At 36.4% G+C, this 15,415-nt stretch overlaps 1 protein-coding gene across 4 annotated transcripts in view; it reads left to right on the forward strand.

Moving 5' to 3' along the window:
* Positions 1–15,415, forward strand: part of TRAPPC13 (trafficking protein particle complex subunit 13) — a 126,505-nt gene that overhangs the window by 3,563 nt on the left and 107,527 nt on the right. For all 4 annotated transcript variants that reach the window (XM_053701336.1, XM_053701337.1, XM_053701338.1 and 1 more), the window contains exons 2-4: positions 8,923–8,991; positions 9,832–9,931; positions 10,914–10,998. In XM_053701336.1, the coding sequence (XP_053557311.1) occupies positions 8,923–8,991; positions 9,832–9,931; positions 10,914–10,998 (254 nt within the window). The remainder of the gene's footprint in view (positions 1–8,922; positions 8,992–9,831; positions 9,932–10,913; positions 10,999–15,415) is intronic.

A 15,415-nucleotide genomic window follows, 5' to 3' on the forward strand; every position in this document is an offset into this window, starting at 1 on the left:
GCTCCTAGGAGCAAGCACTGATTGGCTAAAAATGCAAGTCTGTCAAAAGAACTGAAATAAGGGGGCAGTTTGCAGAGCCATAGATACAAGGTAATCACAGAGGTAAAAAGTATATTATTATAATTGTGTTCGTTATGCAAAATTGGGGAATGGGTAATAAAGGGATTATCTACCTTTTTAAACAACAAAAATGCTGGTGTTTACTGTCCCTTTAAACAAGATTTTTAAACATTAATTTCATCTGATTTTGTTCAACTGTCTTTTTCCAAAATATCATGAGCAATTGGAGGGAGTCTGTTTTTAACTAATTGTTTATTTTATTCGTCTGGGAATAATGAAGGTGCAGATGTGAATTTCTGTAGAGTTAAATGAAATATCATTAAAATATTTCTACTAAAGTCTTTGTCATTTGTGCATTACATAGCGTAATGTAAGATACAAGAGAAATTCCCATTTAAAGGTGATATATATTTTATGTCTATCTATACATTTTTTAAACGCACATACAAAAATGTATTACCTTCCCATCCCCTCATACCAGAATCTAGCAGCCCCAGTGTGTGATGACACAATTATCTCATACTGAACCCAGCCTTTGAGAAAAATAGGGTAGGACAAATAGATTATACTACATCACATGAATTAGCAGGAAGCATTTAGGAATTCTGCAGTCCATGTCCTTCCTGAGCAAGCTACCGCAGTTGTGTTGGGTTACAAGGGAATACACACACCCCTGACCATGTATTAGTTACTAGCGATTGTGTGCACTTTAGACAAGGGCAGTGTACCAGAAATGAAGTGTCAGCCCCCAAGCTCACCCACCATATAGGAGGCATCCAATTTATGGGTTATAGTTGTGCATGGGGATTAAAGTGCCATAAAACATGTTGAGCTCTGTGCATATTCTAAAAGGGCTCATTAAGTAAAAAATAGTTTGCATTAAAAATTGTTTAAAAATTGCTGTCAAGTATTTTAAACTAATTTTCACAAATAAGCAAAACGACTTGCATAGCTGTGCTTTCTGGAGGAGACCGATCCGCCCCTTTATCAGTGTTTAGCATCAGAAACACAAGCATTGTATTTTAACTGAGTTCACAGCAGCTAATTTGCTTCTAGGTATGCTCCAGCAGATAATGACTGTTAAAGTCTTGCATTCTACCATATCAATGGGTGGATATAGATGCAGCCATAAAAGGAATTGTGTGGGGGGAGTTAGAGCTGTACAATTCGGACACTTAAAAGAAAGGGTTAATGGCGAGGCACTGCAGTATACATTTGCAGGTAAAGTAATTAAAGTTCATAGTATTATATTTTGTATCTATCCCAATTTGTTTTATGTCTTTTTAAAGGCAGCACAATTTTGTGTCTCCCTATTAGAGAGCTTTGCTTTTATTTTATTTTAGATTGACTTTTGTCTGAGGTCATTGTACCCTGATTTTTTTTATTGTTATAAGTATTAGCACCTATTGTGCCATTGTAACCTTGTTCCTGATATTTGTTAACCTGACACAACAAGGAATAGAGAGAAGTGAAGTAAGGCTACTTTGTATCCCAGTTATTATATTTTGCAATGCTTATGCCTTAGGTCCTGCATTCAGGTGACATGGCCAGCTTGAAAACCGACATCTTGGAATTTGTGGACTTGCTACATTGCAGCCAGAAGACTGTCCACTTTAATGAACGGACAAGGAAGGACTTTAAGTATTATTTGTTACAGCAGATTAATAAAATTGCATCATTAAAAACATAGTGCATTAACGGTTTTTATACTTGGCATACTGCCCCCCCCGGAAGATATCAAGCTAAAGGTTTCTTCATGAGTTACTCTACAGGTGTACTGAAGTGACTGATATAGGGAGTTTGTTGCTTTGTGATCTTAAAATGGAAGTTGTTCTGCACTATCGGCCTTCACAAAGCCGACAAGAAGAATTGCAAACAATTGCAGCTGCAGCATTACAAGTGTTTCCTCTTCGCCAGTTACCTCCGTTTGTTCCTTGGTTTCCATGTCACAAGCAAGGATTTGCTCTTAGACCTAAAAAACATCCACCTTCCCTTTCACCTGGAGAGATTGTGACAATAAAGAATAGTTCTGGAGTGTCAGAGCAGCCAGAGGGCTATAACAGCTATAAGTCCATGTTCGACCTGCTAGAGTTTGAACCAAATGTGAATATCATAGAAAATACTGCACAGTATGACAAAAAGAAATTAGAACAAAGGTTTGACAACTGTGTTGGTGAAAAGACACCTGGGAATGTGAAGAACAGACTCAGAAGATCATGGAGTATTTGCATTCCTAGCGGCCACAGTCATGATACCATTATCCCCCCTTCAGAGAAATTGAAGAGCATTTTAAACAGATTAAACCTCAATTGTTTCCACAGGGGAAGATGGACTATTGCTCCAGCCGTCTGTGAACCTTGCAGTTTGGATGTCGTCTGGGACAAACTGAACAAAATTATCAGACGCAATTATTTACCAAGCTGTAATGCAACAATACGTAGTGATATTAATGAGATTTGGGTTTTCTGTGATTTGCTGAATTGTGAGCATGTTGGAACCTTACTTAAAGAGGAACTAAACATTACTGAACAACTTAACTTATTCGTCCACAAACATGGCATTATTTTTAGCTTGTAGATTAGCCACACAGGGAATTTATTCATTGGTAACAATTCATTTGTGAAAAATCTTTTAATGCGTGATGTTTTGGGGATCGGTTGCCCCCCCTTTATTATTATTATTATTATTATTATTTGCAATGTTCTGGTGTGTTTTTCTGAGGTAGATTTTATTTCTGATAAAATGGCCTATTTACAATTAATTTCATTACTATAAAGGAGATCTTCCCATAGTTCCTCTCAATTTAAGACAGGATGCTACTCTAACAAGAAAATACAGATATTGCTAGACAAATAATAAGATGCTTGGAATGAAATTAGTATTTAGTATACTTATTGCATATTATTTGTATGTGGTATTTTAGTTTTAATAAGAATTATTTTAAAAGGACAGTTAAAGTCAAAATTAATCTTTCATGATTCAGAACATGCAGTTTTTTAAACAGCTTTCCAATTTATTTCTATTATTAATTTTTGTTATTTTGGTATCCTTTGTGGAAGAGCATATATAGGTAGGCTCAGGCGCAGCAACGTGCTGCTGATTGGAGGCAACACATATATGCCTCTTCTCAATGGTTCACCTGATGTCTTTAACTAGCTCCCAGTAGTGCATTGCTGTTCCTTAAACAAAGGATACAAAGAGTTTTTTGTTTTTTTATTGTATATGCTATCTGAATCATGGAGAAAAATTTGGATTTCATGTCTCATTAAAGGGACACTGAACCCAAATGTTTTCTTTCATGATTCAGACAGAGCATGAAATTTTAAACAACTTTCTAATTTACTCCTATTATCAATTTGTTCTTTGTTCTTTTGCTATCCTTATTTTAAAAGCAGGAATGTAAATCTTAGCAGTCAGCCCATTTTAGGTTCAGCTATGTAGGTTCATAAGAGCTCAGGAGTGTGCACGTGTATTTAGTGCTCTATGGCAGCAGTGTTTTGCAATATTGAATAACAAAGCTACAAATAATATTGCAAAACACTGCTGCCATAGAATACTAGACACGTGCACACTCCTGAGCTCTTATGAGCCTACCTAGTTTTACTCAATAAAAGATACCAAGAGAACGAAGAAAATTTGATAACTGTAGTAAATTGGAAAATTGTTTAAAATTGCTCTTTCTGAATCGTGAAAGTTTAATTTTGACTTTACTATCCCTTTAACCACAAATGCTTGACATCCTATAAGCCATAGCTGCATCACTATTCTGATGTAATTTGTTTATACATTTAAAATAAATTTATAAATTATAATTTCTTTCATTAAACAGTATTGTATGTGAAATGGTTTGACTAAAGTTTGGAAAAATAGTTTTAAATCTATAAATTACACACATGGGTTTAGTCTGTGTTTTTCAGGAAGAACAATATACTTTTTAAAATGTATCACACAAAATTTGGGGATTGAGCCCTATTCTTAATAATTGTAATGGACGCTTAAAGTGATTGCTAAGCCTATGGTTTGTGAAACCCTAGGATTGACCATTGGAACAAATAAAGGGGACTTTCATTCATGAAGTATAAAATATTTCATGCTGAAAGCGCCTTTATTTCTTTCAAGCGTTAGCCGCACTGAGCTGCTTAGGCAGCTCACGGCAGAACACATTTTAGCTGAGAGGTGAGCATGTGAAGTATTTTATACTTCATGAATGATAGTCCCCTTTATTTGTTCCAATGGTCAATCCTAGGGTTTCACAAACACTAGGATTGACAATCACTTTAAAGGTGATGGTAAACTGTACATGTTTTTAAAATCGGGTCTGAAATTTAAACAGTATTTTACAGGTACTTTTAATTGATTACTTATAATGAAGCCGCGCTCTGGCTGTCCACTTTAGTACTCCTTTTTTTTTGTGAGTTAGTGGTTTGAACTGTTCTCCAATCAGGGCTCTAGCCATACAGCACTTTTTTTTTTTTTGTAGCTAGAGCGCTGACTGCAGAACAGTTTGATTCATTAGCTCACCAACAAAATAATAGTTTTCAAGTGGGTGGTTGCGATGTGTTCGAAAATGATCAAATAAAGTCCCTGTAAAATATCGCTTAATGACTATATGCATAGTTTCAATGCTATTTTTTTTTATTTGTGAAAGGAAATTAACTTTTGCTATTAACAACACCAGTATAATATGTGATTCCTGTGTTTAATTTTGTCAGTTAATTACAAATAAAGTTTTTATATTTTAGCATGTTTTGTATGTGTGCATTTTTTGAGAGCCTTTCTAACTGAAGATGCACTTTTGTTCATTTATCAATGCAAGTGAAGTAATGTACATTGTAAACCCTTACATAATGTCTCATTGTATGTTTTTTTTTTTTATTATATTGTACCTTTGTATAGCACTGCGTAAAATGTTGCCTCTTTATAAATCAACAATAATAATAATTTTCATATAGCAAAGTAAATACTTTTTTTTTTTTTTTTTTTTTTTTTTTTTTTTTTTGGAGTTACCGTATATACAGAAATATCCTTTTGGTCCTTCCTAGATAGAAGTGAAATGTAATAAAAAATTGGCTATCTTTGCAAAGTTTCTTCAACAGAAGTTTGCATTCTCCATTTAACTAATTTCCTATTTTAAAATGAGAGGCTATGTTGTGTAAATCGGCGCTGCGGAATCTGTTGGCGCTCTACAAATACCTGATAATAATAATAATAAATACATATATATATTTTTTTAAGGGTTATATAAGTCACTTTGGCTATTTATTTATTTTTTATTAAACTTTTGCTTGGTCAGTCAGCCATACGGTCTGGTGAAGCCAGTACCCAAAAGCTTAACATTAGCCAGTTCTCAAATTATAAATGTGACTAGTACATAAAAGGAAATCAAATTGGCTATGCAAGATTACAATAGTTGTCAATTTCAGTATAACTCCAGGTTGACATTAGAATTGATCTAATTCTGCATATGTTAGGATTGCAGTGGCACCATGGCCCAAGGCTTTGTGAGGGCCCATAGAAGCCAGTCTATACGTAGGCAAAAACAAAATGTGTACAATCCTAATGCAGGGTAAACTTTTATTAGTGCAGCTCCATCTATCTATCTATACTCCAAAATCATTTTACAGAGCAGCATGTATATTATTAATATGGCTTACTACTGAGTTACCTTTGGGGGGCCAAAAGATATTTGCAAGATGGCCCTCTCTTGAGTAGGTCTGCTACTCAGTCAATCTGTACGTTTGTGCGTCTAGTTCCATTTTTATTTTATTTATTTTTGTTGTTGCAACACACATGTAAAGCACTTTTTTATCTCTAGGATTATTTTATATATCTCTCTCTATCCTATCTATCTATAATATCTCTCCAAATCAAGTAATACTGTACTCCCAGGTATGGCCAACTTGTAGACCGTGTCACATGCGGCCCTCTGCACTAGTTTTTGCGGCCCCTAAGGGAAAGGCAAAACGACAAATGTGTCATAGTTTTTATAGAAAAAGCAAACTAAAAATGAGTGCTTTGGGGATTCTGGTTATGAGCAAACTAACACCTAGATTTAGAGTTTTGCGTTAGAAGGGATGCGTTAGCTACGCGTGTTTTTTTCCCCCTGCACCTTTTAAACAACGCTGGTATTTGGAGTTCTCTGAAGGGCTGCGTTAGGCTCCAAATAGGGAGCGTAGAGCATAATTTACCGCCACTTCAACTCTAAATACCAGCGTTGCTTACGGACGCGGCCAGCTGAAAAAAAACCTAACACCTGCAAAAAAGCAGCGTTCAGCTCTTAACGCAGCCCCATTGTTTCCTATGGGGAAACACTTCCTAAGTCTGCACCTAACACCCTAACATGTACCCCGAGTCTAAACACCCCTAACCTTACACTTATTAACCCCTAATCTGCCGCCCCCGCTATCGCTGACCCCTGCATTTTATTATTAACCCCTAATCTGCCGCTCCGTACACCGCCGCAACCTACATTATAGCTATGTACCCCTAATCTGCTGCCCCTAACATCGCCGACCCCTATATTATATTTATTAACCCCTAATCTGCCCCCCAACGTCGCCGCTACCTAACTACACTTATTAACCCCTAATCTGCCGACCAGACCTCGCCGCTACTCTAATAAATGTATTAACCCCTAAAGCTAAGTCTAACACTAACACCCCCCTAAGTTAAATTTAATTGAAATCTAACGAAATAAAATAAATCTTATTAAATAAATTCTATTTAAAGCTAAATACTTACCTGTAAAATAAATCCTAACCTAAGTTACAATTAAACCTAACACTACACTATCAATAAATTAACTAAACTATCTACAATTATCTACAATTAAAGCAACTAAACTAAATTACAAAAAAAAACCACTAAATTACAAAAAATAAAAAAAGATTACAAGAATTTTAAACTAATTACACCTACTCTAAGTCCCCTAAAAAAATAACAAAGCACCCCAAAATAAAAAAATGCCCTACCCTATTCTAAAATAAAAAGTTAACAGCTCTTTTACCTTACCAGGTCCTTTTGCGGGGCATACCCCAAAGAAATCAGCTCTTTTGCCTGTAAAAAAAACATACAATACCCCCCCCCCAACATTACAACCCACCACCCACATACCCCTAATCTAACCCAAACACCCCTTAAAAAAACCTAACACTAAGCCCCTGAAGATCTCCCTACCTTATCTTCACCACGCCGGGTATCACCAATCGTCCAGAAGAGGGTCCGAAGTCTTCATCCTATCCGGCAAGAAGAGGACATCCGGACCGGTAGACATGTTCATCCAGGCGTCGGCTTCTATCTTCATTCATCCGGTGCGGAGCAGGACCATCTTGAAGCAGCCGACGCGGATCCATCCTCTTCTTCCGGCGACTCCCAACGAATGAAGGTTCCTTTAAGTGACATCATCCAAGATGGCATCCCTCGAATTCTGATTGAATCAGCCAATCAGATTCAAGTTCAATCGGATTGGCTGATCCAATCAGATTGAGCTTGCATTCTATTGGCTGTTCCGATCAGCCAATAGAATGCGAGCTCAATCTGATTGGCTGATCCAATCAGCCAATCGGATTGAACTTGAATCTGATTGGCTGATTCAATCAGCCAATCATATTTTTCCTACCTTAATTCCGATTGGCTGGAAAAGTCACGGCTGGAAAGTGAGCGTTAGACCCTTTCCTGACTGACTCTAAATACCAGCGGGTGGCCAAAACCAGCGTTAGGACCCCTTAACGCTGGTTTGGACGGCTAACGCAGAACTCTAAATCTAGGCGTAAGTGACTACAGTTCAATAGAGTCATCTAAAGGGGAGAACATCAGATAGAAGGTATTCTGCAACCTGACCTAAATCGGGGCCTGTGCTGCTGGCGGTTTTTAGGAAATATATTATTTGTATGTAGCTCTGCTCCATAAAATTAATCTCCCTTACAAATTGATTCAAGATTAACACAGCAAGTTTTACTATAGTCTTGTCTAAAACCATACGCATTCCCCAAAAAGTGCCCTCCCCCCACGTGAGTTACAGTTCTGAGCTAAAACTAATAGCAGTACTGCAGGAAGATAACCATACACATCACGGTAAATATACATGTTGTAGGTACCCTTTTTCAGAACAGTTTCATTGCTGTCACCAATAGTATATTGACACATAGTGCATGAGAATATTTCCCTCAATTTACGTTTGTTAATCAATTTTGCTGTGTTCTCTGGGTAGGACTGGGAGCTAGCAGCTGATTAATGGCTGCACATATGCCTCTTGTCATTGGCTCACCTGATGTGGTAGCTCCCAGTAATTGCTGTCCCTTGAACAAGGAATTACATAATTTTTAGTTCTCTAAATGGATCATTTTTATTTTGGCTTACAGTGGAACTTCACATGAGGCACATGTCCATGTACTGAAGTGTTTTGTACAGTAGATCATTGCAAAATGTTTAACTAAAAAACATCAACGGTGTATACAAAGGATATGTGAATATAAGAAAGGTAATGTGAGAGTCCTATATACTTGGTTGAAGTTAGATTCAGATGGTCATATAGGGGAGAGAGGACACAATAGTTAAGAGCGTTTAAATCTGAACCCAGCATATGCAAGGGAGTATACTCACGCTATATAGCGTTATATCTAAGCAAAATGTTTATTTTCTGAGGTCTTGTAATGGACTCTACGTAAATTGGCAATTATATATATTTTATTGGCAGTTAGAGGGCAGTTCTGCCTTCCGAATGGGTGAAAAACGTGAATCGTGAAGTTAGTTTATTTAAATTGTATTATTTGTAGTAAAGTTTTACTATAACTAGTGATCAAAAATAAATATAAAGTGTATGACAGAGCACTGCATAATACATTTTTTTTTTTTTATCTCTAGTGATGCGTCTTACCAAGCCAACGTTGTTCACCAACATTCCTGTCACCTGTGAACTGAGAGATCTCCCAGGTATTTTGTTTTTAATTGATATTTTGTGTGTGTATTTTATTTTTTGTTTGTTGGGTTAAGTCCATATGTAAAGTCACCCTGCCCTCTACAAATGCCTTTTTTTTCGTATTGCAATATAGACACTTAAAGGGACAGTATACACTAATTTTCATTTAAAGAAGGTGAAAAAAGTAGCAGGCACTACACACAAAATTTAGTATGCAAAATAAAGTCCACAGTTTATTTAAGGAATACACGGTAAATACCAATCCATAAAAAAAGTATTAGACACTACTATATAGAATAAGAATAATACACACAGATACTGATATAAAAATCCAGTATGAAAACCTTTTAAAAACTTATAAGCTCCCAATTTAGCACTGTTGATGGGGTTAGGTTGGGACACCCACTGAAAGGGCCTGAGAGCAGACACCCCCCCCCCCTGCATATGAAAAGACTTATTATACAAACAGAAGCAATATGAAGTCTGTATACATCAGTATACACTTTAAACTTTGGGGCTTAATTAGGATCCTGATAATCCGCACAATATTATTTAAAAATAAGCAAAACTAAATTTTTACATAAACACGTTTGTTTTCCTCTTTTACTTGATCATATTGTGTGGTGTTACTCACTGTCATTGTATAGCCAATAAGAGACTGTTGTTCTGAATTTGCAGTTGCCATAAATGACAGTAGCATTGGTTCCCTTGCCATTTTGGATCATAGAACCAAGACTGTGTTGTGAGACTAGGTGACTGCATTTGTGATGGTCAATGTCTTATTTAAGAATACAGTAATTATCTAGAGGATTTGTTGGTGTATGAGTTACTCAGTTCCATTTTCTTCCTTATAGGTGATTTATTCAACAACCTAATGAGAGATGATCCTTCTACTGTGAAAGGCGCAGAAATATTAATGTTGGGAGAGATGCTTACATTACCTCAGAACTTCGGGTAACGCAGACTAGTTTTCTTTTTAATAACATGCATATACAGTCATTTGAATATACCCCTTTGTGCTAAAGAAGTATTTATTTTCTCTTTGTTTAACCCTTTAACGCCTTTAGAACTTTGTATTCCATCCGAATTTTGCTGGGCTCTAGCGCCGAAGGACGGAATACAACGTCCTAACCGCTTGGCTTTCCTGAAGCCACTGGCGCTTCTCTGATGGGATTACGGTCTGGAGGGCGTGCCTAGCATCATAAGGGACGCACCTATGACGCGATGCCATCATTGAAATCACGTGCACGATCAGGAGATTTCAATTTGTTTACATCGGAACAGTTGTTCCAATATAGACACATTAACCCCGGCACAAAGGGTTAAAGGACAAATAAATACAGTTGAATTGCATAATCAGCATGTGCATAATAAAAAGACATTGCAATAGCACTTAATCTGAATTGTAAATGAGCAGTAGATTTATTTTTTTCTGACAAATTTTAAGATTTCTCTCAATTTTCCAGACATGTGACAGCCATCAACCAATCACAGACTCATATGTATACACTGCAAACTCTTGCACATACTAGTAGCAACTGGTGCCTTAAATTATGCATTTAAAAAGACTATGCACAATTTGATCATGCACCTAAACTGTATGCCCTATCTGAATCATGAAATTTTACTTTTGACTTCAGTGTTTCTGTAAAAAAAAAAAAAGAAAAGGAAGGAAGAAGGAAAAAAAAAAAAACAACACCTTCCATACTGCTTTGCTCTATAAAGTCAGATGTGGAACTTTTTTACCTGAATTTCCATTTTGTGCAGTAACAAATAAAGGTACATTTGTAATGCATCAGTGTTCTATACAAAGACAAATTATCCCATGCAGGCAAGGAACTGTGTTTTCTTAATATTCTTGTATAAAACTTAAAATGTGTACAATTGTCAGTGATAGAATGTAATTTAATAAAATGCTTTCTTTAATTAAATACAGTAATATCTTTCTTGGTGAAACATTCTCCAGCTACATAAGCGTCCACAATGACAGTAATCAAGTGGTTAAGGATATACAAGTAAAGGTAAGTCGGTTGTTTAGGAAATCATTTTTCTGATATTAAAGTTTAGAATTCTATAACTTCTAAATACATTATTTAAAGGGACAAGTCACCATCAAACAGAAATAGTTCAAACCAGTATACAAATAATTAGTTTTTTACTGGAGTAAAATAGAATGTGATAGTTTCATTTTATTTTGTGCAACAGTTTCCTGTGGAATTGTTAATTTAATTTTGTCATTTCTTAACTAATTTGGCATTTTAAAACTAGTATTATTATTATTATTATTATTAGTTATTTGTAGAGCGCCAACAGATTCCGCAGCACTAGTCGTATAATTTCCATACAGAGATTCCTGTGAGGTAGAACACATTTTGATGTTCTAACTTTTCAATGTCAGTGCAATCACATTCACCTTATGTATTTGTTTTTTTGGAAAGAGAAAGCATTGGATCGCTGATAAATGGCTCGATACTTCTCAATGGACAGTCCTGTTTTATGCGATCCCATTCCAAAATTACAGTACTTATAATTAAGTAATTTCTCAATTATTGAATTTGACAGCTAAAGGAACATAAAGGGACAGTCTAGTATAAATGAAACTTTCATTATTCAGATAGGACTTTTAATTTTAATCAACTTTCCAATTTACTTTTATCATCAAATTTGCTTTTTTCTCTTGGTATTCTTAGTTTAAACTAAACCTAGGTAGGCTCATATGCTAATTTCTAAGCCTTTGAGAGCTGCCTCTTATAACATGCTTTTTAAATCTCTTTTTAACACAAAGAGACAGAAAGTACACGTGGGCCATATAGATAATACTGTGTTCAGGCACAGGGGGTTATTTAAGATTTAGCACAAAACAATGATAAATTTAAGACAATAAACAGTCACAGTCATGTGATCAGGGGGCTGGAAGAAGGTTCCTAGATACAAGGTAATCACAGAGGTAAAAAGTATATTAATATAACTGTGTTGGTTATGCAAAACTGGGGAATGAGTAATAAAGGGATTATCTATCTTTTAAAACAATAACAATTCTATGGTAGACTGTCCCTTTAATAAAATGCCAACCCTGCCTTTAAGACTTGGTAGAGTATCCCAAGACTTATTTTTGAATGGTACAGTTGTTTTGCTCATGAGACAAACGCACTGAAAATAGTTGATGACAACTTATTGGATAAACTTAGGAAATTATGGTCAAGATTCATTGAGTCTCTCCTTATCTCTGTATTGATGTCCTTCGCTAGTAGGTGTTCCTGTAAATTACATATTATTTATATTTGTATTAATTGAGCGAATACATAATATCTTGCACAGTGAGCACGAAGTATGTGAGTAAAGCATCATGACCACAACATCTAGAAAACCCATTTGACAAATGTATTTTTAAGATGGCTGTATTTAGTTATTACTCACAGTTCTGTAATGTTAAGTTAATGTACTTTTGTTTTTGAAAAAAATGGTTTGTCTTTGCGTTCTAGGTCCATGGTACAGTTTTTTTTCAAAAACATCCAAAAAGTGTCTTCTTGAACTATATTGGTCACAGTCTCGTATCAGTAATATGAAAAATAGAAAAGTTGCACTAGTGCAAACCTCCCATAGGGAACGCTTCCTAACCTGTATTCCAACAATGAACTATACACAGTATACAATATATATATAACACATGAAAGAACACGACAAACAAGCCACAAAATTAAAAATAAAAGAACAACTTAAAGTCCTTGGTATCCAAAATATAGGCAGCACTCTGTCAGAGGATGGTCGAATCCTGATGGAAGCTGATCTTGAAAAGGAAAAACACTGAGGCGCCACAATGGCCTACTACCACCAAACCAGAAGATAAGACAAATAGGTACTCGCACAAAAGTAATGCACCCAATGGTGCTAATGGGGCAGGCTGGAACTTCGCAGTAGTCCAGCTCACTGTATTGAGACAATCTATAATCCCAGGCAGGAGGATTCCAACAGATTCACCACATGCACCTGAATAAGGACATAAAGCAAGACTACCATAGCCTAGTACAGTCTAATCAGGCAGATTAGTGAAAAATGATTGCACTTACAAGATAGAAAACACCTCCAGGTGCAATATAGGCGGACTGGGACTTCTCAGCCGCCCAGTAAACTGAACTCCTCTGCGAGCAGGATGCACTCCAAGTTCCAAGAAGTAGGATGATAAAACTCCAAAAGGCAGCAAGTGTATAAAAAAAACAATTCTTTATTTAAAAAAGCAATGCGTTTCTCAAGCTATTATATACAACATTAAAATATACACTTGCTATTTAAAAGGTATCCAATCCTCTGGTTAATTAGTTAATACATTTAATCTGTATGAGAGGCTTCATTACATTGGTCACCATGGTAACAAAGCTTAAACAACATAAGGTATAAAATTAATTAAGGGGTTACATCTGTGAATGGGCCTTCATTTAGTTAAATCACTATGGTAACACCACATAAACCACATAATGCGTAAACACACACGGCAGCCATATAAATATAAACAAATAGTCATGACATGATATGCCTATCTTTGATAAGCCCCATATATGCACATCGTAAGAATACACCTGTCTGTAAGCGTGGGGATGTACACATAATTGCCAAAAATACTTCATGTCCTAACGGTAAACCCCCCCCCCCCATATTAGATACAATCCCTTATTGTGAATGGATCATCAGTGAGTGCATAGAAAGTCAAGATAAATTAAGTAATGATACTGCATCAGAGAAATTTGGGAACGTGTAGGAGAGGTATAAATAATGATCAATAGAAAACATATCACGCACCTAATGATATTCAACAGCAAAGATGTTAAGGTATGCAGCTGTAACGCCGCCATCAGACTCCACTCCTTGGTCCTGCCCGAGAAGGAGGGTGTGTCTATTCGCAGCCAATCCTGCAATACCATGGGCTCGGTCTAGAAGGAGGAAGTATCGCCTCTAGGCTTAACAAGAGACCGCCCACATCCAAACTCCCCCTTCCAATGTATGCAGTCCTCCCAAAAAAGATGCCAAAATTGTTGCTGAAGTGCCAGGGTAGCCACACACTCATTAATGTTGTGTGTCTAGGTGCCCCTGTCCCCATTAAAGGAATATTCTAGTCAAAATTAATCTTTCATGATTCAGATAAAGCATGCAATTTTAAGTAACTTTTGATTTTACTCCTTTTTAGGTCAGCACCTGGGTAGAACTTTATGATTGGTGTCTAAATGTAGCTATCCAATCAGCAAGCGCTACCCAGGTTCTGAACCCAAAAATGGTCCAGCTCCTAAGTTTACCTTCAAATAAAGATACCAAGAGAACAAAGAAAAATTGACAATAGGAGTAAATTCAAAAGTTGCTTAAAATCACCTGCTCTATCTGAATCAGACTAGGCTATTCCTTTTAAAAGGGTTGTGTGGTGTTTTTGTATATCAAAAAGTGAGTGCAAACTTGATAGTGATCGCTAAGTAGTTTACGGCAAATTAGCCCTCTAAGTGTTTCAGAAATAACAGATGTCATGCCAATGAATTAGTAAAATAATAAATAATATTATTTATTTATATATGGTCAAATGAAAATCGTTACAATGTGTATAAATCTTAAAGTAGATCTAAAATAGATCTACAAACAAAAATAAAGCAATAGAAGTATATAGTGTATAGATATATAAAATAGGTGTTTAGGAACCTAAAGAAGTGTCATGGTATAGTGGTAGTGATAAAAGTAGAATATGGTCAATATAATTAAGTGAAGTATTGGGATATAATAATGTGATAAAACTAAAATGTGGAGAAATATATAGAATAAAATGTGCACAAATGGGGGGGCTGTCCGGGCTAGGACCCAAGATGGTCGCTAAACTGGGAGCTCTGTAAACAGATTTGCAATCCGCCTTGTACTCTGGAAATTCGGTAACCATTCAGCTATATATACCGCTGAGCTCTCTTGGCGGCTCTCAAAGAGAGAGATCCCAGCCCCCCCCCCCCCGGGGAACTGGGTAAGCAGTGTAAATCAAGTTTACCTGCATAGAGAGCTGATTTAAAGCTCTTTACATTTCTCTCTGATCATGGGAGAACTACTTTATGCTCAGGTGCGAGCTTTACTTACTGAATTTGAACGACAGATGCACAATCGATTTGACCGACTAATGGCAATCGGAGGGGCTCAGAGTACAGAAAAGAATGATGAGTCTAACATGGCTGGGAGGATTGATTGCGACATGCAGCATGGCGACACGCAAGTGCTGTACTTTCTCTACAATTGACCATACACAGAGCTGGGTGCTTGAGATGGGAGAGATCCATGCAGAAACATTATTCAGCATTGGTGCGGTGTTGCCATGTGAATCTACTTACTTTACAGATGAGTCTCTTTACGCCCAATGCAAGGAACAATTAGATATGAGATCATTCACAGCTGAACCCTGAAATACAGCATTAGACCCTGAAC

This window comes from Bombina bombina, chromosome 2 (genome assembly GCF_027579735.1).
Source record: "Bombina bombina isolate aBomBom1 chromosome 2, aBomBom1.pri, whole genome shotgun sequence".
In the NCBI taxonomy this organism is placed as follows: domain Eukaryota; kingdom Metazoa; phylum Chordata; class Amphibia; order Anura; family Bombinatoridae; genus Bombina; species Bombina bombina.